This window comes from Puma concolor, chromosome C1 (assembly GCF_028749965.1).
Source record: "Puma concolor isolate L17-30 chromosome C1, mPumCon1.1.hap2, whole genome shotgun sequence".
NCBI classification, from domain to species: Eukaryota; Metazoa; Chordata; class Mammalia; order Carnivora; family Felidae; genus Puma; species Puma concolor.
This window is the reverse complement of record NC_141674.1, coordinates 98,486,119-98,512,009: the sequence shown is the minus strand read 5'-3', so window position 1 is coordinate 98,512,009 and position 25,891 is coordinate 98,486,119. Positions and strand designations below refer to the sequence as shown.

At 41.8% G+C, this 25,891-nt stretch overlaps 1 protein-coding gene and 1 long non-coding RNA gene across 5 annotated transcripts; one reads left to right on the top strand and one right to left on the bottom strand.

The window, feature by feature from the left end:
• The first annotated feature begins 1,445 nt into the window (after positions 1–1,445).
• Positions 1,446–24,819, top strand: AMPD1 (adenosine monophosphate deaminase 1). Of its 2 annotated transcripts, XM_025912185.2 has the most exons (16): positions 1,468–1,556; positions 2,876–2,887; positions 6,315–6,495; positions 7,595–7,760; positions 10,117–10,282; positions 14,484–14,703; positions 15,221–15,350; positions 16,826–17,020; positions 17,315–17,446; positions 18,093–18,256; positions 20,179–20,305; positions 20,488–20,651; positions 21,327–21,447; positions 22,109–22,282; positions 22,541–22,651; positions 23,010–24,819. In XM_025912185.2, exons 1-16 carry the CDS (start codon positions 1,535–1,537, stop codon positions 23,166–23,168), a joined length of 2,244 nt encoding a protein of 747 aa, XP_025767970.2. In that variant the 5' UTR covers positions 1,468–1,534; the 3' UTR covers positions 23,169–24,819. The 2 variants fall into 2 exon arrangements, with proteins under 2 accessions (XP_086574027.1, XP_025767970.2); XM_086717901.1 differs by lacking the exon at positions 2,876–2,887 and having other exon boundaries at positions 1,446–1,556.
• LOC112848463 (uncharacterized) lies at positions 4,568–25,818 on the bottom strand. 3 transcript variants are annotated; one of them, XR_015255013.1, is made up of 5 exons: positions 25,385–25,818; positions 16,898–17,018; positions 9,020–9,780; positions 5,115–5,294; positions 4,568–4,780 (listed from the first exon to the last, which is right to left on the bottom strand). It is a non-coding gene; the product is annotated as an uncharacterized LOC112848463 (long non-coding RNA). The 3 variants fall into 3 exon arrangements; XR_015255014.1 differs by lacking the exons at positions 4,568–4,780; positions 5,115–5,294 and having other exon boundaries at positions 7,545–9,780; positions 25,385–25,551; positions 25,641–25,798; XR_015255012.1 differs by lacking the exons at positions 4,568–4,780; positions 5,115–5,294 and having other exon boundaries at positions 7,545–9,780; positions 25,385–25,801.
• Positions 25,819–25,891: the final 73 nt, after the last annotated feature.

The window sequence follows — 25,891 nt, the reverse complement described above, 5'->3', positions numbered from 1 at the left end:
TTGGTTCAGTAACACCATTGTAAATGTGTTTTCATGTTGCTGATGAAAAGGAGGCGATCGCCAAAAACGTAGGCAGCAAACTATTCAGTTTTGCCAACAAAAAGGCTTGTTCCAATTTTCCATAGGAAACAGTTAATAGTGAAAAGATTATTCAGTCTACATCCACAATTCTGTTGTAATCTGAAGCTCCAACTTGTGCTACTGTCTTTAATATAAACTGTTACAACTGATAAACTCTGCTGAATCTCAGAAATACTTTCTTTACCTAACAGTAATTATCACATAATTAGCCACAGCAAAGACTCTCTGTTATTGTCGAAAGATCCTAAGATTTTGGTCCAGAGGGCCTTAGCTTTGCCATTTATGAGTAGAAAGCCTTCGGGCAGGATACTTCACTTTTCAGAGCCTCAGTTTTCTCATTTGGGAAGCAGGGATAAAGTACTTATAGGATTGTAATTAGGATCCAAAAGATAATGTCTGAAAAATGCTTTATATACTATAAAATGTTATATAAAAGGAAGATATCATTCTTTTTATAACAATATACAAAGGAGGGGTAAATGAGCACTCAAGATGGAAGTTTAGTTTCTCTAAGATTTGAAGTAAGTTTACTACCTAATTCATTAAATAAATTTTGTCAAGGGGATTTCTGTTAAACATAGCCCATTTCTTCTTTTTTTTTTTACTTATTTTTAAAATTTGTATTTAATTTATTTTTTTAATTTACATCTAAGTTAGTTAGCATATAGTGCAACAATGATTTCAGGAGTAGATCCCTTAATGCCCCTTATCCATTTAGCCCATCCCCCTCCAACAACCCCTCCAGCAACCCTCTGTTTGTTCTCCATATTTAAGAGTCTTTTCTGTTTTGTCCCCATCTCTGTTTTTATATTATTTTTGCTTCCCTTACCTTATGTTCATCTGTTTTGTATCTTAAAGTCCTCATATGAGTGAAGTCAGAAATATAGCACATTTCTAATGAAAGTGTGGGTGTGTGCATGTGCACACACGTGTGTGCCTGTGTGTGTGTGTGTGTGTGTGTGTGTGTGTGTGTGTGTGTGGAGAGAACTTGATGAATACACCAGCATATACATCAAACTCAGCAAGCTGTTCTCATGACTGAAATCCTGAGGACTTTGACATCCAGAGCCTATAAGACTTTGCTGTATTTCACCGGGGTGAAAAATAATCATCACTGGTGAAATCATGTAAGAAAACTACACCTGAGGAGAATCCGATGCATAGGAAGATTTAGAAAGTACTGAAATGCAATTCCTGACCTAGCACATATCTTTTCTGAAATCCCAGGGTAAAGACTGAAGGCTTCACCTGTTTTTCTCTGTCAATTGCCTAAAGCTATAAATAGGTCTAAAACTCATCTCTCTCTTTTTAGCAGAGAAGGGTCAGATTACAGATGCAAAGCAAAATCATAAAATGAATGTCAGGGTATTTTATAGTGTCAGGCAGTCATCCCCACAGCCTCCTCTCTCCTCCTTTCTACTGTGCTATCCTAGAATCAAGGACCCCGGCAACAATGCCTCTGTTGAAACTTCCAGGTAGGTGTGCAAAAGTGTTTTGAGAGCTCAATTCTTTTAAATGCAGCCATTCCTTTGAGTATATCATGTCAGCTTTGACAATCCTTTATTTAGGGTTCAGAGTACCACTTAATTATACTTTTCAGGAAGAAGCAAGACAAGATTTTCAAGGATTTTTTCTTCTTCTTAGTTTTGGAAGGGAGATAATTTTCTAAAACTGTATCATGTGGTAGCATCTTTGATGATCCCAGGAGAAAACGGTGGAAGATATTTAAAATCTACTCTGCTAGTCTAAACAAAGCCTGTGCCTGTTAGAGTTCACAGCAGTGTCCTATATAACGTCTCTAGCTATAGTGTTAGTTGAAAATCACAAGCATGATGGAAATGTTAACCCAATCTGTGTATTTTGATGGCTCACGATCCAGGTTTGTACACATAATGATTTTTAGAATCATACTAAGTCTTTTTCATTAGGAAGGAAATACATATCTCCTGTGAAACGAGAAATAGAAATTCCACTGAACATAAAAGTAATAACACTCATTTAGAGAACACGAGAAATTTAGGAGAGCAGTACTAAGAAAAAAACAACCACAGTCCCATCATCCAAAGATACCACTTTTCACATGTTAGTGTTTTTCTTTTCAATCTATTTTCTATGCAACTTTAAGGAATTTGTAAAAAAACATAGCTGTGATTATATAATACATGTCACTTTATAGCCTGTCTTTTTTTTTCCCTTAACATTATGACTTAATCATTTATCATGGTATTCTAAACTCTTCCTAAACATCATTTTAAATGGCTGGGTAATATTCAAATCTTCTTAACTAATCCCTTAGGTTCTTTACAGTTGGGTAAGTAAAATTGTATTCTGACAACAGTATTTGTACATAAAGTTTTTGCCATTTTTAAGAATGGAAATCAGTAGGGTAGATTGTCAGAAATGGCTGTTTGGTAGGTGTTGCTAAATTGCTTACCAAATGAGCTCCTTCAGTTTGGCTGAAACCAGCATCGTATGAGAGTTTCCATTTCTCTAGAGCAGATGTCTTTAACATCACATTTTACAAAGCGTACCTCTTTACGCTTATAAACATAAATTTAAGGAGCCATATTAGAAAGGGAAAGAAAAGAAAGGGGTGTGTAATGACCACATTCCCAGAGTTTTTTGATGACAGCAAATTGTAGGTAAATGGAAGAATGAGCTGTAATAACACATTCCACCTCCCCCATTTCTTGTACCAATCTACACATTTCTACCCCAAAGCACAGATTAACAGCCACTATGATTTCTGAAAGTTGTTTATATATTTTATCTTGTTTTATTTTACTTCAAACAGCTAAAGAAAAACGTGAGTATTTTGGACAATTTTTCCTGCCATTTGCCAAAGTATCAATGAAAAATAGTACTACTCATTAATTCAGAAACATGAGTATTTTCCAGCAGTGTTTATTAAATGATACCATTGAAAGCCAACAAAGATTAATAATAACCATAGATATCCCATAGCATAGCAAATGAACTCATGGATTTTCTGGACACCCCCCGCCAAAAAAAAAAAAACCAACCAAATCCATTTTTTAAACAGAACATCAGAGGGGCGTTCATCTGATGTTTTAAAATAAAATAGTATTCTTTAGATATAGGTTAGCCAGCGGGGCCTATTGAGTCTTGCCTTAGGAAATCCTCAACTCCAAAGCAAAACATTTCATGGTAAATTTCTGTGACCGGGTCAAATAAAATCTCACTTCAGATAAAACTGGAACCTTAAGTTATGTTTCAAATTAGACTTGTCCTTAGGCTGACTGATAGTAAGTAGGTCTGCCTCGGAGAGGCATAGAGGGGATGAGATGTGGCAGATGAAACACCTACGACCTGTCTTTTCTACCCATCAATAAAGCACTGCTGGGAAATAAGCATGCTCTTCTGGGTCTCAACGTTGAGTGAAGAAGCCAGCATGACATTCCCCTTCTCAAGAGCCTTGCACTTCCCATGTTAATAGTAATAATCCCCAACTTCTATATAGCCCTGTGTCATTTTTAAAGGATTTCTTGTTTAACATTTATGGCAATGCTCTGAAGTTGACATTATTATTATTAGCATTCTCTTGTTATGATGATGAACACTGAGGCTCCTTGTGATTATGTGGTTTCTCCAAGGCCACCCAGCTGTCACAGACACTTTTCCTCACTCCTAGTTCAGTGTTCACTCTCCTTCATCTTTTTACCACTTGTTTCTATTCTCGTGTCTACTCCACATGTAAATGAAGATGTCCTGTCATCCAGACATTTCCACTCAGGTGCTCCATTATCTCAAATGTAATATGCTGAAAAAAGAACCCAACAATCAGCTATACAAACACAAGGGACTCATCTCCCCTTTACTCCCTGAATTCAGAAGTGTCACCAAATCTTATCCACTCATCTTTTGAAATACCAGTTTCACTCTTTCTTTCCCACAATCATCGCCACTCCCTGAAATATTTTTGAAAGGCAGAGCTCTTGAATGAGGAGTCAAATTTCAGCTGTGGCTGCATGAAGTCAAAACAACTGGTTGATTCAGTGGAAGGAAATATCAACCATGTAATTTGGGGGCATCATGCAAACCACATCTTAGAGTAGAGTTTCTAACTTTTCAATCATCTCTAGTGGCTTAGGGAGATGGAACTCAGTAAAAACAATAACATTTAAAACTATGAAACAAATGGATACGTGCAGTCCTAGGTAATGACTGTTTGTTCTGGACAAGCCAGATCTCAAGCAAGTAGGATTTGGTTTCTGAGCATCCATTTCCATGCCGTCCTTCCTGAGGCCTCCGGCAGCATTGTCACAGACCCATCATGACAAGCCAGTTGCATCCTTGTCCTCATCATCATCATAACCAACTAGCCCCTTTTCATTTGCGTTTCATGGTGCATGAAGCCTCTTCTAACTTCTGCTTGCCATTCATCCTTGAGGTGCATGTGCTTGCTTGCATTCCTGGAGGAATGACACTAATCTCTGGGGATCAGTTGGTAGTGGGGTGGGGAGGCATTCTCAGGCCATCAAACATATCTATTTAGAGTCCCATTTGGTCCTTTGTGGAGTGTGGTACTTGTCAAAGAACTACTCCATAGCATCCAAAGACGGTCTTCAGTTTCAGGAAGTGCTTGAGTTTAATGAGGCAGACAGATGCATGAAGTTCAGCAATACAGTGGGTTTCTGTTATTCTTTTGTGATAAGCCAGGTTTTGAAAATAGGCTGACCTGACAGTGGTGATGAAGTTATGATTTAATTACTATCATTTCCAATGTACGCTTCAGCCTATACTAAGTCATATCATTTATCATTTCCTTAATAGCCCCAAACTAACCCCAAATACCAGATATCTGTCTGACCAATGCTACCAAATTGCATCATTCAGTTTGATCTGGTGCTTTGTTGTCTGTAAAGTATTTCCCTGTACATTATTACCACAACAGCCTCATGAGTGAGGTTCGGTAGGTACTAGTATTCCCACTTTACAGATGAGGAAACTAAGACAGAGGAAGGTGGAGGTGTCGGTAAGTGCAGAACAAGGATTTGAACACATGAACTTACTCAAGTCAAAATCGAAAATGTGGCATTTTGGAGATCTGTAAGGACACTGATGGGGCGGCAATGAGGGGATCTTTCTCTTTGCATGCAGTTTGCTCTGTCATCATTTGAAGAGTGTTCTGTCTTCTGTTGCTCCAAATAGCTAACTCTTTGCCATTCTCATTATTTGCTACCTGCTCTTTTCTGGAAATATGAAGAGATTTTAGAAGTATTAGAAGTAATGACTATTCAGATGAAAACAATTGGGTATGTGGAAAATGCAGTGGAACTTACCAGAAGAGCAGATACTTGATGGCCATTACTACGCTGTATGATGAAATTAGTTCCCTTACATCCGGAGAGTCTTGGGGTTATTCATTGCCAAACTAAACGTCACCCCTCCACCCATTCTAAGAATGGGAATATTAAGGGTGCCTCAGTCGGAAGAGTATGTGACTCTTGATCTTGGGGTTGTGAGTTTAAGCCCCACGTTGGGTGTAGAGATTACTTAAAATAAACTTAAAAACAAAGGATGGGAATATTAAGGCATGTAAAAGTAAAATTGGCTTTCCAAGGGCCATTCGTTATGAAAAGCCACATGTCCACAAGAAGTGGGACTCCCAACACTGGGTAGTAACTTTCAATGGCCCCCTTCTCCCACATACCAGCATATCATCAAGTTGTCAGGATTTGAAATAATGTATGAGAGAAACACAGTATCTGTCCTATGAAGAAGAAAGGCCCAAAGTACATGTTTATTTCTCAAAACTACCTAGATCACTACAATCTTTCTAGAAAGAAAAGCTCCAAAGACCAACAATCCTATTCACACCTTCACAGCCATCGGAAAAACTCCACCAGTCTAATGAGAAAGATTATGCTGCATGGTTACTATGAAATCAGACTTAGCCCTGCCAGAAACAGGTGATCTTACATTAAGTGCTAATCTTGCAAGAGACCAATCCCACCTTTAGGACCTCCTGAAATGTGCTGCAAGAATCTGACCTGTGTTTCTGAGAATGGATTTCCAAGCTACCCACACAGAAACCTCTAAAGAGACAGTAGAGCGGCACTGAGCTTTGACATGCTTCTGGGGCACTGGTTAGAGTATAGGGGAGCCAGGCACCCAGGGCAGTCCTTAGCACTGTGCCTCACACATAGCAGGAACTCTCTGATGACTTCTGAGAAAGGGCTTGAATACTAATCCATGAAAACCTCTTTTAGAAATTGATGATGAAATACGTAGCTTGGCTGAAAAAGTATTTGCCTCTGAAGTCAAAGACGAGGGAGGCCGTCAGGAGATTTCCCCCTTTGATGTGGATGAAATCTGTCCAATTTCTCATCATGAGATGCGAGCACACATATTCCACCTGGAGGCCATGTCCACCTCCACAGAAGGCAGGAGGTAAGTGGTGTAAGGGAATGTTGGGACATTGGGACACAGGAAGGAGAATTGTCAGGGCAGCTGGTTCAGTCTGTCTGAATGATGGTTCAACTTGGAGGAAGAACTCTGCCAGAGCTAAAAATTCTTCCCTTTCACCTATACCCCCCACCCCCGCACTGTGTAAGCTAGGGCAAGGTTAGCAATGACTAAAAAGAAGAGAAGAGTAGACATCCTGTGCTCATGCACATCTTCCTTTAGTTGAAGCCTCCCTATCTGCCCAAGCAAGAGGACATGAGCTCCTGTGCAATTGTTCCAAACCAAGGTAGGCTGATGGCTGCTGGGCACACACTCAACTTACACAGAATGGGTACGGAAACCAGAACTCAAGAGCCTCATCTTCAGAGTTCATTTTTAGCCAACCTTCGCATTGTGCTATCTGATATGAATATAGCCCTCAGGCCAGTCTGACCTCCTCCAGGCCCCAGGGATACAACACTCCATTTCTGCCTTCCTGCCCTGGCCATCCTCTTTATTTTGTCTTTAAGGAAAGAACAGTGATCCTCCTTGTTCAGCATGCCCCATAGGACCTAACGTAAGTCTTGGGTCAAAGCAGAAACTCAATAAATACTTGTTGATCTAAGGAAGTAATATTGACTAAGCAACTTATAAACTCTGTACACTAAATCTCACAGAATTCCTTTAAGGTAGGCATTATTACACTATTTTTTTCATAGGGGGCAACAGAAGCTCACAGAGTTTCAGAACAAGCAGAAAACAACACAGGTAATAACTGACATAGCCTGTGCTTGTTGTGGTTCCCAGACTGCCCATCTGCTAGGAGTGGACTGCCCGTGAAGAATAAGGTCATGCTGAAAGCCTTCTTGTATGTTCCCAAAGGCCAACGGTCCCAAAGGATACCGGGAAGAAGGGAATACAGTCATGTGATACCTCTTCCCATATGGTTGGATCCTGTTTCTGACAGACAGCTGACATTTTAATTTGCACTTTTTGTCCTCAAAATGAAATTGGATAGTGAAACACCAATCTATCACAACGCAACTCCCAATGAGTCCCAATGAGGACCAAGTTAAGTTCTTTTATTTTTGTGTTTCAAACCCAGAAAAAAGCGTTTCCATGGACGGAAGACTGTTAATTTGTCCATTCCACAAAGTGAAGCATCTTCCACTAAACTGTCCCATATCGACGAATACATTTCTTCATCTCCAACCTACCAGACCGTGCCTGATTTTCAGAGAGTGCAGATCACTGGCGATTATGCCTCAGGGGTGAGTTGCTCTTTTTCCCTTCAAATGTCGCTGCTGAGAAGACACAGCTTGATTGTTTCAGCTTCCTTACCTTCTTGCCTTTCCTTCTGAGGAAGGTGTTAGTTCACTTGTCCTTTGCTGTACTTCATTATTGCATTTCAATACTGATTTGCCATGACTTATATTTCTATTTTGTTTTATCATCCCACATGATCTATCCTTCTCTATTCCATTTGCTTGCACATGGACAGTATGTAGTGGAATGCAGTGTGTGTGTTACAGAATACACTAGACAAATTTTGGCACAAGAAACAAGAGAGCACCTGGTGGGCTAATCTCACTGAGGATATCGCAAGACAAGACAGGGAGCCTCGAGGAGGCACAGGGGGCTCTTGGGAAAAGATGGATCCCGGGCAGCCCTAGAATAGAGACAAGGACTTCAGGGAGCATAAACCAATCCAAGAAAACAGCTTGGAAGAAAGAGAGGGAGATGAGAAAAGAAGAGTGGAGAGACCAGAGAAAAGAAGAAAGATGAGAGAGAGCCTAGGAGATTCTAACGGGGCTATTGTTTTTTTTTTTTGACCAACGGTCATCTCCAATTTCATTGCAGATGCTTACACGGTAGATTATTGCCTGGAATAGACTCTAGTTATGCCACAGGGATAGTAAACTCCTGTCACAAACAACTTGACCTTCCTGTCCTGTCCAGGACAGTTGGGCAATTAATAAATCTCTGTCACATGAACTTGCAGAATCAGCATCATATTGGTGAAACTGATGTGTAGCTATCAGTCTATGCTCCAAATATAGTTTTAATGACCAATCCTAAGCCCCCTTCTCATGTAACTGACCCACTTAGGGTCAGTCCCAAGATATTTAAAAAGAGACAGAGCAAGGAAACAAACACAATTCTTGTTTATTCACTTTCTGTGTGATGACATGACTGCAAATGGCAGGCATTTTAGATCATAAATGACTGAAAGGAGATGTTCAATAGAGCTGCCGTTTGGAGAACGCAGGAGTTCAAAAAAACATAAAAACTAAGAGGCAAAGTTGATACTGCTTGTGCTTGGTAGAAACAAACACAAACGAAAAGAAAGAGGATGGGAGGAAGGAAAAGGTTCACAGAAGTCAGGGAGTAGCTGTTTCTCCTCTGAAAGCTGGAGGGCACCTGAAACCATGACATGGAGTCTTTGAAGAACCAAGCGTGTTGGCTGAATGTGGCTGAGCTGCTGAGCAATAATCAGCTGGTTGTATTCTGTGCCCCCATCCATTCTCACCTTGTAACTGAACAGAGAGGTAAGGGGGATCAGGACTAAGTTTCCAAGGCCATCAATCCCTGATAATCAGTTGACTCCATGTAATCAATTCTTATTGAGCACCTACTGTGTGCTATGCATTGTGTGCCAAATGCTGAGGACACCACGGTGAATAAGATCCAGCTCTTATCCTGGAGAAGATAGACCGGTGGCCCATTAGGTGGCAAAGGAACAAGCATGCCATTAGAAGCAGACCTCTAGTTCCAGCACCTGTGCCAGAATCTCTCAGCCAAGGTCAGCAAGCCTTTAAAAAGAGTTCAACTGGTTAGGATCAACATCCGGGCCTCAAACATTCGGAACAAGCTTACATTGGTCCCAGAAAGTCTTTGGGCTTTGATGACGATCATTCAGTGATTTCAAGTTATAACTCTTTGGGCATGCCGTCCCCAGCCCGGAGTCAGGGATGGGGCATGGGAGACAGACCAGCTTAGGAAATTTCCGGCAGTTCTGAGAAAATTTTATTCTAGAATCTCTCCATTTTTAGCCACAGATTAAGTTCTCTTTAAAACCATCCAAAGGAATGATAACTTATCATAAGATGATGTTCTGATCCATCCATAACGACAGAAGGCAGGGCATGCATGATAGGGTTTGAGGGATGTGTGACACCTTATTCATCCCCACATATTTCCCCCACTGACCAGAAAGTGGTTTGAATTCTCAAATTAGAGTCACATGGTCTTTCAGTTGAGATACCGTCTTCAGAAGCCCGTATGTAAAACCTGGAAGGAAGAAGGTATTTTCCATGTTAGAATGGGTTCTTTTAATCACACTCACTAGATAATCACTGCTTTCTAGCAAACACCAAACAAACACAAGACTGTCAGGAAAGACTTGTAGACCAGGTGAGTTTTAGTAGAAATGAAAGAGGGCAAGAAACTTCAGGACCTGCTCCTGGAGGAAGACCCAGGGCCCAAGTCACGTAAGGGAGCAGCCACATGGGCAGGTGGGCTCAGCACGGGCTACAACACCCGGGAGAGAGCAGGGGCATACCCAAGACAATCCACTTCTTGGATTTTCACAGGAGTGACTCTGATGCTCTAACACTTTCTTGGCAGGTGACAGTTGAAGACTTTGAAATGGTTTGCAAAGGTCTGTACAGGGCACTGTGCATACGGGAGAAGTACATGCAGAAGTCATTTCAGAGATTCCCTAAAACCCCTTCCAAGTACTTGCGGAACATCGATGGTGAGGCTTGGGTAGCAAACGAGAGCTTCTACCCAGGTACGTCAGAAGTAATTTTCTTATGCAGCATATGAAATAGATCTTTTGGTTTAACTACTCAATATTAAGTATGTCCCTAAATTACAGTAGTCTCCCCCCACCACCATTCCGTGATTTGGCTTTCTTCAGTTTCAGTTGCCTGCAGTCAACCGAGGTCCATACATAGATGGTCCTCCTGATTTATTGTCAGAAGGTCAGCAGTGGCCTGAGGAGTCCAGGTGGCTTAGTCGGTTAAGCATCCAGTTCTTGATCTCAGCTCATGTCTTTTTTTTTTTTAAGTTTATTTATTTACTTTGAGAGAGAGAGAGAGTGGGGGAGGAGCGGGGGGCAGGTGGGGGACAGAGGATCTAAAGCGGGATCTGTGGTGACAGCAAGAGTCTGATGTGGGGCTCGAACTCATGAACCGTGAGGTCATGACCTGAGCCGAAGTTGGACTCTTAACACACTGAGCCACCCAGGTGCTCTCAGCTCAGTTCTTGATCTCAGGGTTGTGAGTTCAAGCCCCATGTTGAGCTCTGCACTGGGCATGAGGCCTACTTAAAAAAAAAAAAAAAAAAAAGAGGTCAGTGGCCTACTGCTACCTCACAAGGCCTACCTTATTCACCTCATTTCATGTCACATAGGAATTTTATCATCTCACATCATCACAAGAGGAAAGGTGAGTTTAGGGCAATAAGATATTTTGAGAGAGACCATGTTCAATTAAAAAAAATTTTTTTTAATGTTTATTTTTATTTTTGAGAGAGAGAGAGTGTGAGCAGGGGAGGGGCAGAGAGAAAGGGAGACACAGAATCCAAAGCAGGCTCCAGGCTCTGAGCTGTCAGCACAAGGGCTTGAACTCGTGAACCATGAGATCATGACCTAAGCTGAAGTCAGACACTTAACCAACTGAGCCACCCAGGCGCCCCTCCTAATTTTTATTACAGTATGTTGCTATTATTGATCTATTTTATTATTAGTTGTAGTTGTTAATTTCTTACTGTGCCTAATTTATAAATTAAACGTGTAAGTTGATAGACCAGTGGCCCATTAATAGGTATGTATAGGTATATATAGGAAAAGACAGTCTGTACAGGGTTCAATGCTATCCACAGTTTCAGGCATCCACTGGGGGTGGTGGAACATGTCCCCTATGGATAAGGAGGGACTACTATCTAAGTAAGCCAGTCTAAAAATATCATAGTCGTCTTTGGCTCCCTTCTCTCTCCTGTCCACGTGCACATTCACATAATTAATTGCGTACAATACCTTTCAAAATCTCCCCTCTTTGCAATTCCCCAAACCCTAATTTAGGTCTATCTTTCACCTTGTCTAGGCTATTATCATAGTTTCTGACCCATTCTGTTAAATTCTTATCTCACTGTCTGTTGGTGAGATTCACTTAGGTCCCAGTTATTAAAACACAGATCTGAACATATCCCTCTCCTATCACAGACCTTTAATCGCTCCCATTACCTTCCAAATTGAGTCCAGTCTTTAGCCTGGCATTCAAGGCCTGCCACCAGCTGGCCTTCTAACTAGATTCTCAACCTATTTATAAACTTACCTTATCTACTCCACCTCTGTTCTGGTCGGAAGTGTTTCCTGTCTGCCTTTTGGTTCAGCACTTTCCTGCCCCTGTACTGTTGTCATGCTGTTCCCTGTGCCTGGACTGCCCTTCACTTTTTTCACTGTATGTCCATACGTCCAGATGCAACCTCACCCTTTGACGTGCAGCCCAGATGCTATCGTTACCTTCCTTCCTCTAACCTCTGGAGAACACGAAACTATTTGTTTTGACTTTCCATAGTACTTCATTTCCGTCTCTCACTTTTTACTTTCTGCCTTGTATGAAGTGAAGCACATGTTTTTAAATAATCAGATTTATAGAACTTCTCAGATTTCTATTGTATAACTGTATCATGTTTTATTTAACCAATTCTCATTTTTAGGCATTTAGATTTCCGACTTTTAAAAATTGATTTCCATTAAGGTTGCAATGAACAGCGTTAGAGAAACATCTTTGTGCAGTTGCTCGACATCTTCTGGAGTACACTTCTAGGTTTGAGATTTCAAGGGAGACAAATATTAAGGGTTTTTGAACTTGCAAATTGTTATGTCATTAAAGCTTTCCAGTTCTGTAACTTCTTCTCTATAATTCCTTTTAATATTAAAATCAGAGTAAACATGTATCCTGTTTGGCGATACATAAAATCGGTTTACCTCTTTTCTATAATACTGTCATTAAGATATTTGTTTTGTCTTTGCTTCTTCTAAATTGTGCTTTATCTATTATGTTCAAGTATAAAGATTCAAAAAATTAATACTCGACATAGCAAAATACTGTTTCACTTCTTTCGTGTTCCTTGTCTCCTAGTTTTGAATAGAAAATGCATGACTTTTTTCTTCCCATATTATTTTTCCCACTGTGGTTGTGAGTCATCACTGGCAAACTGGAGACTTTTCTGCTGCCTTGGGCACTTACTTGTTGAAAGTAGAAGGTTAAGCGCTTTTTTTTTTTTTTTTTTTTAAATTTTTTTTTCAACGTTTATTTATTTTTGGGACAGAGAGAGACAGAGCATGAACGGGGGAGGGGCAGAGAGAGAGGGAGACACAGAATCGGAAACAGGCTCCAGGCTCTGAGCCATCAGCCCAGAGCCCGACGCGGGGCTCGAACTCACGGACCGCGAGATCGTGACCTGGCTGAAGTCGGACGCTCAACCGACTGCGCCACCCAGGCGCCCCGAAGGTTAAGCGCTTTAAAGGCCATGACAACGTAGAATTTCTTTCTGGCTTTCTTAGGTTGAAACTGTTAGCACTGGAAAGAAGGGGGCATTTACCCACAAAATCCCTTCTCATTCCTTTGTAGGTGCTTTAGAAGGTGGATAGTATGTTATAATTACAATAAGAACTGGAATTCTTCTAGTAAGACTTTATTTTATATTTCCACTTATATTAAAACCAGTCTAGACGGAGCACAAAGGGTCTTTAGGGCAGTGAGACCATTTGTATGATACTCTAAGAGTGGATACATGTCATTGTACATTTGTCCAAACCTATATAATGTACAGCCCCAAGAGTGAACCCTAAGTTAAAGTATGGACTTTGGGTGATTACAACATGTCAGTTATGTTCATCAGTTGCACCAAATGTACCCTCTGGTGGAGGGTGTGCATAGTGGGGAAGGCAGTGCCTGTGCGGGAGTAGCAGTGAGTATATGGGAACTGTGTATTTGATGCTCAATTTTGCTATGAACTTAAAACTGCTCTAGGGACACCTGGGTGGCTCAGTTGGTTAAGCATCTGACTTCTGCTCAGGTCATGATCTCCCAGATTGTGGGTTTGAGCCCTGTGTCAGGCCCTGCGCTGACAGCTCAGAGCCTAGAGCCTGTTTCAGATTCTGTGTCTCCCTCTCTCTCTGCCCCTCCCCCGCTTGTGCTCTTTCTCTCTCTCTCTCTCTCTCTCTCTCAAGAATAAATAAACATTTAAAAAATATTTTAAACTGCTCTAAAAAATAAAGTTTTTTGAAAATAACCACTCTAAATTAAGACTTCTAGAGAGGTTGGTTTTATTAAGGACACAATGCAAATTCTACTTTTCAACTGTAGTTTGATTTTATTTCTATGCAAATATCTCATAAGCTAATAAAATGTTCTAAACAGGAAGCCTTTGATAAGCTACTTTAGTAAATAAAATTATTGGTAAGTAGTGTATCAATCATGTAAACAGTACTTCTAAAGGACTTGAAAATCATTCTTACACTAGATAAAATCTTATAGTTATTTTAAACTACTAATTTGGTCAGCTTTGAAAAATAATGTAGGAGCGCCTGGGTGGCTCAGTGGGTTAAGCGTCCGCCTTCAGCTCAGGTCATGAACTCGCAGTTTAAGGGTTGGAGCCCCGCATTGGGCTCTGTGCTGACAGCTCAGAGCCTGGAGCCTGCTTCGGATTCTGTGTCTCCCTCTCTCTCTGCCCCTCCCCTGCTCACCCTCTGTGTCTCTCTCTCTCAAAAATAAAAATATAAAAAAAATAATAATAAAGAAAAGAAAAGAAAGAAAAATAACGTAAAAATAAGCTTTAGCTTAGCTCTGGGTAAATAATTATAACTTATGACGTACAGGATTCCAAACAAATGAGATCTTACAGCATTTCATATTTTGGTTATTTTCATGTGGTCATTTGTCTTATTTCCTGATATATTACTCTGTGTTTCATTGAGAAAGTCTTTACCCCTCCTGCGAAGAACGGAGAAGATCCCTTCCAAACAGATAACCTCCCGGAAAACCTGGGTTATCACCTCAAAATGAAGGACGGTGTGGTTCATGTCTATCCTAATGAAGCAGCAGCCAGCAAAGATGAACCTAAGCCACTTCCTTATCTCGATATGGACACCTTCTTAGATGATATGAATTTTTTGCTTGCTTTAATTGCCCAAGGACCTGTGTGAGTGTTTAGTGATGCTACCACCACGAGTACTAACACTGCTCTTAGTAAGAATGAGTATTTACCAAGTGCTTACAATGTTCAAATACTGTTAAGCCCTTCAGGTACATTATTTCCCATCTCCTCACAAGCATTCTGCGAGGTGGGTAGTTTTATAATTGCCGTTTTGTAAGCGGAGACTCTGATGAGTTAAATAATCTCCCAAAGTCACACAGCTCCCTGAGATTCAAGTCTGCATCTGCCATCCCTAAAGCCAGGACCCTTAGCCTTGAGCAACGCTGTCTCCCCGGGGCTGTTAAATGCCTTCCCAAGTCTTCCCTCACTATTCTGTCCAACATGGATGAAAAGATTGAGCCCCTGGAGCCCAATACTTCTCAAGTGAGATTAACTGCAAACTGAAATGTTTGTTTCAATAATTGCTTCCTATGGGTAATAAGGGTCCTGATGGTTTTGAAACTGTGTCTGTTTTCCTTAAGTGTCTGAATGATTCAGAATTATGTGATTTAATTTTCCACAGTAAGACCTACACCCACCGGCGCCTGAAGTTCCTGTCTTCCAAGTTCCAGGTCCATGAGATGCTCAACGAGATGGACGAGTTAAAGGAGTTGAAGAACAACCCCCACCGAGATTTTTATAACTGCAGGAAGGTAAACGTGGGCACTGCTCAGGGGCCAGCGCTGGGCAAAAACGGGAGCCCAGTTAGCTCTTGAGTGGGACAAGAAAGAAACTGTTTTTAGTGAGAGCAAATGAATTATTCTAGAAAGTTAAAATGCCATTTCTACTGTTTTCTTTTTTTTTTTTCAACGTTTTTTTTTTTTAATTTTTGGGACAGAGAGAGACAGAGCATGAACGGGGGAGGGGCAGAGAGAGAGGGAGACACAGAATCGGAAACAGCCTCCAGGCTCTGAGCCATCAGCCCAGAGCCTGACGCAGGGCTCGAACTCACGGACCGCGAGATCGTGACCTGGCTGAAGTCGGACGCTTAACCGACTGCGCCACCCAGGCGCCCCATTTCTACTGTTTTCTACACAGAAGGGTTTACCACATTCTTGCCACAAAAAATTATAATGATCGTGAACCACAAAAATAACAAAAACGAACGAAATCTCAAAAACTGCTATTCCAGGCTTTGGAAGACCTTTCTTCTAGTCCTTTTTCTTCTACTTCCTGACTCTGAGATATAGCGGGTGATGATTAAATATTTCTGAGTTTGTTTCCTCACTCGTAAAATTGGAAAATATATCTGCTCAGTCTAGCTCACCAGAGGACGGTGGGCATCAGATGCGCTAATAAGTGTAGAAAACGAATCAACTTAGAAACACCTCTGAGATGTGTTCCGACCATTTGGGTGATTGAAAGAAGTGAGGATAGAAAATATACGAGCAAAGATTCAGGACCAAATCCTGGCTCAGCTGCCTGTATAACCTTGGGCAAATTCATCTATCAAATCTCCAGGCTATAAAATTATAATCATAAGAATATCTAGCTCAGGGGCGCCTGGGTGGCTCAGCCTGTTAAACATCTGACTTTGGCTCGGGTCATGATCTCGAGGTTTGTGAGTTCAAGCCCCACTTCGAGCTCTGTGCTGACAGCTTGGAGCCCAGAGCCTGCTTCAGATTCTGTGTCTCCCCCCTCTCTCTCTGCCCCTCCCCTGCTCGCACTCTGTCTCCCTCTCCCTCTCTCTCAAAAAGAAATAAAACATTAAATTTTTTTTTTAAATATCTAACTCATAAGTTCCATCGCTGTGTCAGTCATGGCTTTGACATGATTTTGATCTTTTCTCCCTTTGGGGCTGAAAGCTGTGGCAGCTAGTTTATTTCAGGGGTGGAGAATGGTCCCCGAGAATTTTGTATGGATCAAAGGTAGAGAGTTAATTGGATAGGCAGATATCCAAGAGAAATAGGCATTATAATTGCATCGCCCTAAACTTTCACATTCTCGCAAGGGTACAAAAAGGTGCTGCTGGTTCTTTCCTGCCGGGCCACCTTCACCGGATGTCAGGTCACATCCCTCTACTTATTCCTTTCTCTTGCCTCAATGGGGTTTGCAGGCACCATGGCCTCTAACAGAGCAGCATGACTAGGGCTGATTGTTGGTTTTCTTTCTCTGAATGTACACACAGGTGGACACCCATATCCATGCAGCCGCTTGCATGAACCAAAAGCACCTGCTGCGCTTTATTAAGAAATCTTACCAGATCGATGCTGACAGAGTGGTCTACAGCAGCAAGGAGAAAAATCTGACCCTGAAGGAACTTTTTGCCAAATTAAAGATGCATCCCTATGACCTGACGGTTGATTCTCTGGATGTTCACGCTGTAGGTTGAAAAAGATGATGTCAGCTTCATGCTCATACTCAGAACCGCACATGCCATTCTCCTATAACCTCCCACTTCTCAGAGCCCTCTTAACCGTGTTGGCTGACCGTGCTGACTGAAAGCACCCACAGACAATTTTGAGGTTCACTCATTGTCAACTGTGCCAGATTCCTTTCTTGGAGCCCACCCCCTTCCCCCCGGTTCCCAGGCCCTGTTCCTTGTGGCCATTCCCTCGCTCTCCATGTCCCAGCAGCTCTGATAATAATATACTTGTGTTCCTGTTTCCTGATTCAGGGACGCCAGACCTTCCAGCGTTTTGATAAGTTCAATGACAAATACAATCCTGTAGGAGCAAGTGAGCTACGAGACCTCTACTTAAAGACAGACAATTACATTGATGGGGAATATTTTGCCACTATCATCAAGGTGAGGAGGACCCAACCAGATCTATGGTACCTGGCTTGGTTCTTGAGGAGGGGGAGGGAGAGAAGGAGGAAAAGAAGGAAGGAGAAAAGAGAAGAGGAAGGAGGAAGAGAGGGAAGGAAAGGAAGGAGGGAAAGGAAGGAGAAAGGGTGCTATCCTTGGGGAAGCACCACAGACATGAATGCAAGAATTTCTTCAGAGGTGTCCACTGTAATGATTTAAAAGACTTGTATTCCGAGGCTAGAGAAGCTGAGGGTGTGGATTTGGGACTGAATAAGGACTCTTTCAGGCTCATGGCCTGAGCTCTAGCATGCAGGAATGACACAGTGGACTTGGGAGATGTGCGTTTTGGAAAGTAGGGGGTGTAAAAAGAGCTGAGTGCCGTTTGCAGGCCCCTTGGATTGGATATTTCAACATCCTTTCTCTGACTTTTTCACTCTCTAGACTCCATCACTATCAGTCTCTTCCTGACTACATTCCCCTCATCTCTCGATTTCCTTAGATCTTAACCTGGAATAGGTTCCCTCTGACCTCCTTTTACGCTTCCCCTGTTCTTGGTACCCACTTCCTCTCCCTAGACCCCACAGATTTAGACCCCTGAGGGACTTGTGGAAATTCCTGGCTTTGGACTCCTTTGTTGGCTTCGCAGGAGGTAGGTGCAGACCTGGTGGAGGCAAAGTACCAGCACGCCGAGCCCCGCCTGTCAATCTATGGCCGCAGTCCTGATGAGTGGCACAAACTGTCCTCCTGGTTCGTCCATAACCGCATCTACTGCCGCAACATGACCTGGCTGATCCAGGTCCCCAGGATCTAGTATGTATCTTCCCATCCGAGACGCGAAAGCCTGACTTCATCCCGCCTGCCTCGCCTTCTCTGCACAAACAAGAAAGATGTAGCGCCTCTAGACACAAAAAAGCTTTGTTAAAGCGGAGCTCAGAACAGGGTCCTGGGTGCTTGGTTTTGTCCAATCTGGGTTCAGCACTCCTGACCAAAGACAGGAATTAGGAAGATCATTTCAGTACAGTTTTCTAACCAAGTTTTGGGGTTTTGTTTTTTAAAACATGGGACTTCACGCAGATCACAAAATAACTTATTGAGAATATTTGAAAGCTAGGATGAGAACTATGTACATTTTACTATACTTTCCCTTTCTCCTGGTCTTTCTCTCTGTGTCCAGTCATTCTTTCCCATGCTTATCTGGACTGGGATGTAGCTTTCTTGTATCAGAACCTTTATTATCGGGATGCCGGCGTGGCCCAGTTGGTTAAGTGATTGACTCTTAATTACGGCTCAGGTCATGATCTCACGGTTTGTGAGTTCGAGCCCCACGTTAGACTCTGTGCTGACAGCTCAGAGCCTGCTTGAAATTCTCCAACTACCTGCCCTCTCTCTGACCCTCCCCTGCTCACCCACTCTTGCATTGCACTCTCTCCATCTCAAAATGAATAAACATTAAAAAAAAGAAAGAACCTTTACTACCATCTGACAATTGTCTCATTTACAAGTGTTCAAGTCCTCCACAATCAATGAGTATGTATCAATGGTATTACCATTGATAATTACTCATGACCCTCGGGGATGCTCAGCATCATTGATCTTCTATCTAACTTAAATGTTTATATATTTTCTGGCCACCTGCCTCTGTATGCCGCCCCTGCCCCCCACCCTTGTCAATGCAAGAGTTTTATCCTGTCTCTTGAACCAAAAAAGTAACTTTTTGACTGGGGTAGGGCTTCCTGTCTAATATCATTAAAGCAGAGAGGCAGTAGGTGTGATAAGAGCATGGACTCTGGACCTAGACTGGCTGTATTTGAATCCCAGTTTTACTATTTACTAGCAGTGTGACCTTGGGCAAGTTTCATGAGCTCTCTGCCTTTGTTTCATCATCTTTACAATGAGGGCATCTGGTTGGCTTAGTCAGTAGAGCATGGGACTCTTGATCTCCAAGTTGTGAGTTCAAGCCCCACATTAGGTGAAGAGCTTACTTAAAAATAAACTAACTAAAAAATAGGGTCATAATGGTAGCTAACATACTGAGTTGTTATAAGGATTAAATTAACTAATATTTCTGGCTACTTAAAAGAGTGGATGGCCATATGCTGAGTGCTATATAAGAGTTAGTTCGTTAGATTGTCCCTGGCTAAAGCATATCAGAAGTGTTTTGTTTTTGTTTTTCTTTTTTGAGAGACAGAGAGAGTGAGAGAGCGCACATGTGAGAGCTGGGGAGAGGGGCAGAGGGAGAGAGAGGATCCTAAGCAGGCTCTGCACTGAGTGTGGAGCCCAACATGGGGCTCGATCCCACTACCCTGGGATCATGACCTGAGCTGAAATCAACCAACTTGAGCCACCCCAGGCGCTCCAGAAGTGTTCTCGATAAATGTATCATGCTCACCATCTTATATACCACAAATAAGTCACCCAATCTTTTGCGACATAGTTCCTATATATACTCTTCATTTTCTATATGGATTTAGCTGTGAAGGTTAATATTTTTACTACAGAGGTTTTGTAGAAGAGATTGAGGCAACTGGTCCAGCAAGAAATGTATGTCTCTATGCCTCATCTAAACGGAATCCCTCTTTATGGGTAGCCAAAAAGAGTGTACCGGAGTGGACCTAGAATGGACACACTAAGTCTTTTTCTGAACATGGCATCTTGCCCTCTGATTCCTTCACACAGGGGCTGTTAATACTAAAACTATTTTCCTCGTAAATTCTCTTTATTCTTGCCTTTAGCGATGTGTTCCGATCGAAGAACTTCCTCCCACACTTTGGAAAGATGCTGGAGAATGTTTTCATGCCAGTGTTTGAGGCCACCATTAATCCCCAGGCTCACCCAGACCTCAGTGTCTTCCTTAAGCATGTAAGCATGAGCCTTTGGGCCTTCTCACTGCTGTGCGTGAGCTAGTATTGCCACAAGCTGTGATTCATTTTTGGTGCTTATCTCTGACGTTTGGTCCTTGCCTTTGGGAGCTGAAAGGTTTTCTGAGGACTGGGATCCTGTAGTCGAACTGACCCCATTGCATGGCCTACTTTTCCGGACAGATTACTGGCTTCGACAGTGTGGATGATGAGTCCAAACACAGTGGCCACATGTTCTCCTCCAAGAGTCCCAAGCCCCAGGAGTGGACCATGGAAAAGAACCCGTCTTACACTTACTATGCCTACTACATGTATGCAAACATCACGGTTCTCAACAGCCTGAGAAAGTAAGTAGACAGAACTGGAGCTAGAAGGAGATGATTCTATTTGACACACCTCTTTTGCTCAGACATTGGTGCCTTGGGTGGTCAAGGGCCACTGCACTGCACTGCTAGGACACTTTCAATTGGCCCGAATCAGAAATATCTTTCCCTTGTCTTTTTCTTTGGTTTCTTTCTTTATTTAGTAGCAGGAATGGATGTTTTGGAGCCTTCAGCAACTTTCACAGTTCCTTTCTTTGCAAGTTTAGGAATTTTCACTAATCACTGCACAATTTATTATCATACTCCATACACTTCACCCTTCTTGATATACCTGGGTAAAGAATAGAGGAATATTATAACGGGGTTTTCTGGAAACATCTCCCCCCTCAAGTGTGAGTAGGAGAAATGACAACATGGTACTTTTGGTAAATTTCCTGTTGAAACTGAAGGTAATCAAATCTTGACGTTCCTCCATACCCTCATATCTTCTGCTGCCTCTTTTTTCAGAAGGCTACGTTCGGGAAGAATTAAGATCATGACCTGGAATTGCCAGTTTTACCGAATCCTTTGGATGCCCCACTCTCTTTCAGAGGGTTAATTCTTTTCTTACCGATTTTCTTATAAATTACTCCATGCCCCAAATTGCTGCCGGGTCCTAGCCAGCCACCTGTGATAACTATGGCAGTTGCCTTTCCCTAGGGAACGAGGCATGAATACTTTCCTGTTCCGACCTCACTGCGGGGAAGCGGGCGCTCTCACCCATCTCATGACAGCATTCATGACAGCAGATAATATTTCTCATGGCCTGAATCTAAAGAAGGTGAGTTGGAGGCTCTCTTCCTAATATTCACTTTTATATTGGAGCTAGAGGAATAATTTTTTCCGTATCATTGTCTCCCAAGTCATTATCAACACTGGAATCAAATTAAAGTAGAGCAAAAAAAGATTTTTGAGGTTATTTAGTACAGTTCATTTCACAGAAGCCAGACAAGTAAAGGGAGCTGCTTACGATTACCTAACCAGTTAGCAGCAGAGATGAGTTAATGCAGGTCTTTTGACTTCTATTCTAGAACTCTGACAAGGGAGAATTCAGAGGTGCTTGGCTTATCTTAAACTAGTTTTTGCCAGATTTCTTGTTATAGCATGTTTTCAAATACCTCTTGTGAGAGTCAGAACTTTCTTATGAGGGATAAAAAAATGTTTCAAGGTGAAGTCTTTTCCCGAGACAGACCATGTACCTTAGGCAACTAAAACTCAAACATTTAGTTTGATTCAAGGCTACTGAAAATTGATGATCCCAAATACATGTATTCTAAATAGCATTTACATTTAAAATGATTATTTGTCTGTCCTCAGGGACTGAAAGAACATATGATCATTCTTTTGAAAGCTAAAACTTGCAGATCATGTAGTTATAACATTTCTCATTTGTATCCCTTTTTCAGCATCCTTAAATAATTTTTTTCGCTTTTCCTTTTCAGAGTCCTGTGTTACAGTATTTGTTCTTCTTAGCCCAGATTCCCATCGCCATGTCGCCATTAAGTAACAACAGCTTATTTCTAGAATATGCCAAAAATCCTCTTTTAGATTTCCTCCAGAAGGGACTAATGATCTCACTGTCGACAGATGACCCGATGCAATTCCACTTTACCAAGGTACACATATGGAATCTTGAGCAATACAGGCATATTTGGAGGGACTGTTGTTTTCCATCCAGAATTTCAAAGTCAAATCAAGGTGTTTCAATATACTTTTTCTGCTGGATGCTTGTTATTTTTTTTAATATGCTTCTTTTCTTCTTTCTTTCTTTCTTTCTTTCTTTCTTTCTTTCTTTCTTTCTTTCTTTCTTTCTTTCTTTCTTTCTTTCTCTTTTTCTGTTTCTTTTTTTGCCTCATTTAAATAAATAACCTAAGGAGCCCCTAATGGAAGAATACGCCATTGCTGCCCAAGTGTTCAAACTGAGTACCTGCGATATGTGTGAAGTGGCAAGAAACAGTGTTCTGCAATGTGGAATTTCTCATGAGGTAGACCTGTCCTTGGCTGGCTGTCCTTCTGTGCATAGGATCTGGAAACTGAGTAATGAAAAGATAGTTGGGGAAACACATGTAGAAAAATTATCCCGCAAATCATACGCAAATACTATGGCCAGGGATTAGAAAGAATTCTTCTATCTCTCTGGCTATGCCTTTGGGCAAGGAAAATAAAACACATTTGACTTCTCAGCAGACCATGTGTACTGAGGCACTGGATAAGTGCTTTTACTGGTTTATGTTTTCCTTTTGTCAGTAAGTAATATAAGGAAGGGATCTTTGTGGAAGATGTAATTACTGTCTATATCAGGATAAAAAGACAACAATCATTCTCCTTTCTTTTCTCTTACAGGAGAAAGCAAAGTTCCTGGGCGACAATTATCTTGAGGAAGGCCCTATGGGAAACGATATCCGGAAGACAAATGTAGCCCAAATCCGCATGGCCTATCGCTATGAAACCTGGTGTTATGAACTTAATTTAATTGCTGAAGGCCTTAAATCGGGAGAATAAAGCAAATAAACCAAATAATAATGTGGGTGAGATTTTCATTAGAGAATATGAATAATAATTACCAGTTACTGAATCCTTACTATAAACCAATGATTGTACTAGATATCATTCCACTGACATTATTTAATTATTTTCACTTTATGAAGTAGAAAATATTATCTTCATTTTGGAGAAGATGAGTAAACTGAAGTTAGTGAAGTTAATAACCTGCACAAGGACACATCTATTGAGAGGTAGCAATGGGGACGTAGGTTTGTGTGACTCTAGAGTCGCTATGACTTACAGGTGAAATATTTGGTAGTATTTTTTGCCCTGCCTTATTAACAATTAATAATAGTTAATAATACATATTATTATTAACATAATAACTATTAAGTCAAGGCAAAAATATGAGCAAGTGACTTGTTATTGGGAGAATGTAGGCTTAAAATATTTTTTTGATGTTTATTTATATTTGAAGGAGAAAGAAACAGAGCATGAGCTGGAAGGGATAGAAAGAGAGGGAGACACAGAATCCAAAGCAGGCTACAGGCTCTAAGCTGTCAGCAAAGAACCCAATGAGGGGCTCGAACTCAAGAGAGGTGAGATCAGGACCTGAGCCAAAGTTGGATGCCCAACCCACTGAGCCACCCAGGAGCCCCAAGGAGAAATGCAGGCTTTGGGTTTACAGAATGAACTTTGCTTGAGGCACTTAGACCATTGAAAAGTCCTTTTGACGGGATACAACTGGAGACTAATGCTCTTAGACAAAAACAGGTGTCGTCCAATATAGAAAATACGTACCTATGAGCTATTACACTTAGGTAGAATTTATCTTATCCAAAGATGATCAGTTTTAAGGATATAATTGTCAATAAAGTTATAGCCAGCTGTCATTGTACATTTTAAATAACTTTTTAGGAACCTATCTGTTACTCAAGGCCAGGTAGAATTCCAACTAGCTAGACTATACTTCTACATGTGCAACTGTGTTGCCATCTAGTGGCTGGGCTGATAGTTCATTTAACTTATTAAATAAACAATTACTGATGAACTGCTCAAGTATCAGGTAGTATTCTAGGCAGCAAAGGTGTAAAGAATAAGATTTCATTCCTACTCTCCTGTTGTTCACAGTGTGAAATGATAAAGTGAGTGGATACAAATGTGAAAAAGAACATTTTGTGAAACACCTCAGGAAGTAATGACTTCTCAAATGGAAAAACAAAAATAAAGGCAAATTCCTGCATGTTTCCACATTCTACACAGGTAGCTATAAGCATGGGTGTGATCCTGACAGCGTGTTTATACTAGCCCTAGTATAAGAATCCTCTCCCTGGTTTCTGAAGTTGAACTTCTGTTTGCTGAGTATTTATACGTCCCTTAGAGAACCTGATTTTATTTCTACCTTGTCCTCTATATCATCAAAATAATAGAGATTGCTAAATTAAACATTCTAGCCTCAGATTTAAAAGGCATTAACTACCATTAGTTATATCTCCAGATCACCCATGAGAGGGCAGTAGAATACACACATGTTAATTCATTTATTACAGACACAGAAACCATGCCAGATTTGGAATTCAATCTGCCTCATTTTGCCACATAATCTTCCTGAATGTAAAGTTTGAACTCTGAAATCAATTTGAATTTTGAAATAAAATTTAAAACCACACTATTCTAGCTTAAAATTTCATCTTAGACAATTGTTTGAGAAGTTTTCTAAATATATAAGTATGGAGGTGGGGTTGAGGGGGGTAGTCCATAAAGATCACTGCTCAAAATTTACTGCAAAATATATTGACGTTTTTTTCCTCAGTGAAACACGATTTTTAAAAATATCTTGTCATTACTCTCCCTCCCCCCCTCCCTCCCCCCCATTATAGAAGGTAATTCCTGTTTCATTGTCCACAACTCATGGTTTCACAACGGTGTGGGATATGCGGCTTTTACTGCTTTGGCTAAATTAGCTTGTGACAGTCATCTGCGATGTGTAACCAAACACCTCTTTCTGGCAGTCTTCTATTTTGGTACCTCTCTGTGAACAGATGTGGGAAGATTTTGGTCAAACCCAAGAGGCTCTGGTGGGGAGCGGTGGGGTGGGGTGGGGTGGAATGGGGCGGGACGAGGTGGGGTGGGGTGGTTGGCGAGTGCCTGGGAAACAGGCTTAACTCATCCTGACTCGCAGCCTTGGTGAAACTGGGCTGCTGCCCGCAGTAGGCACAGCGACATGCACATACCTGAGTGTGAGCGTGTTGCAGGCGTAGTGCTTAGGCATGTGTGTCACAACAGGGCGTGGGGGCCGACCTCAGGCACTGGGAGTATCAAAGGCGCCTTGCTCTGGGATTTCAAACCTCAGGTGTTCGGAGATTATTCGCATCTGTGTACGTTTCAAGTTGGCACTGGACTGCAATGGCAAGAGATAATTTTATGGCTTCCTTGAGTGAGGTTTCATTTGGATTCCTCGATTAAACTAGGTGGCCGTGAAGAGTCAACCTTCATGCAAATTCAGGTCCATCGCCGTGGGGTCAATGGGACCGTAGGCACGGCTACTGCGATGGGGCTTTTGCTTGAGATCTCGGCCGGCGTCCGGGCGCGTAAGGTCCGCGGGACAATGTTCTGGCCCCCGGGCCGACTGGAACGGGGCAGTTCCCCTCTCGACGGTTCCAGGGCGGTGCCGGGGGCGGGCCGGAGCGTGAAGGGTGGGAAGAGGAGCCAATGAGAGCCCGGCTTTTCCGGGCGGGGTG

What these genes read in the sequence shown, in the direction of transcription:
- AMPD1 (XM_025912185.2), top strand. Translation starts at nt 1,535, where the DNA reads ATGCCTCTGTTGAAACTTCCAG. An exon ending in GTTCTCAACAGCCTGAGAAA is followed by an intron (nt 20,652 to 21,326) that starts GTAAGTAGACAG and finishes GCCTTTCCCTAG; the next exon opens with GGAACGAGGCATGAATACTT. An exon ending in TGCAATTCCACTTTACCAAG is followed by an intron (nt 22,283 to 22,540) that starts GTACACATATGG and finishes AAATAACCTAAG; the next exon opens with GAGCCCCTAATGGAAGAATA.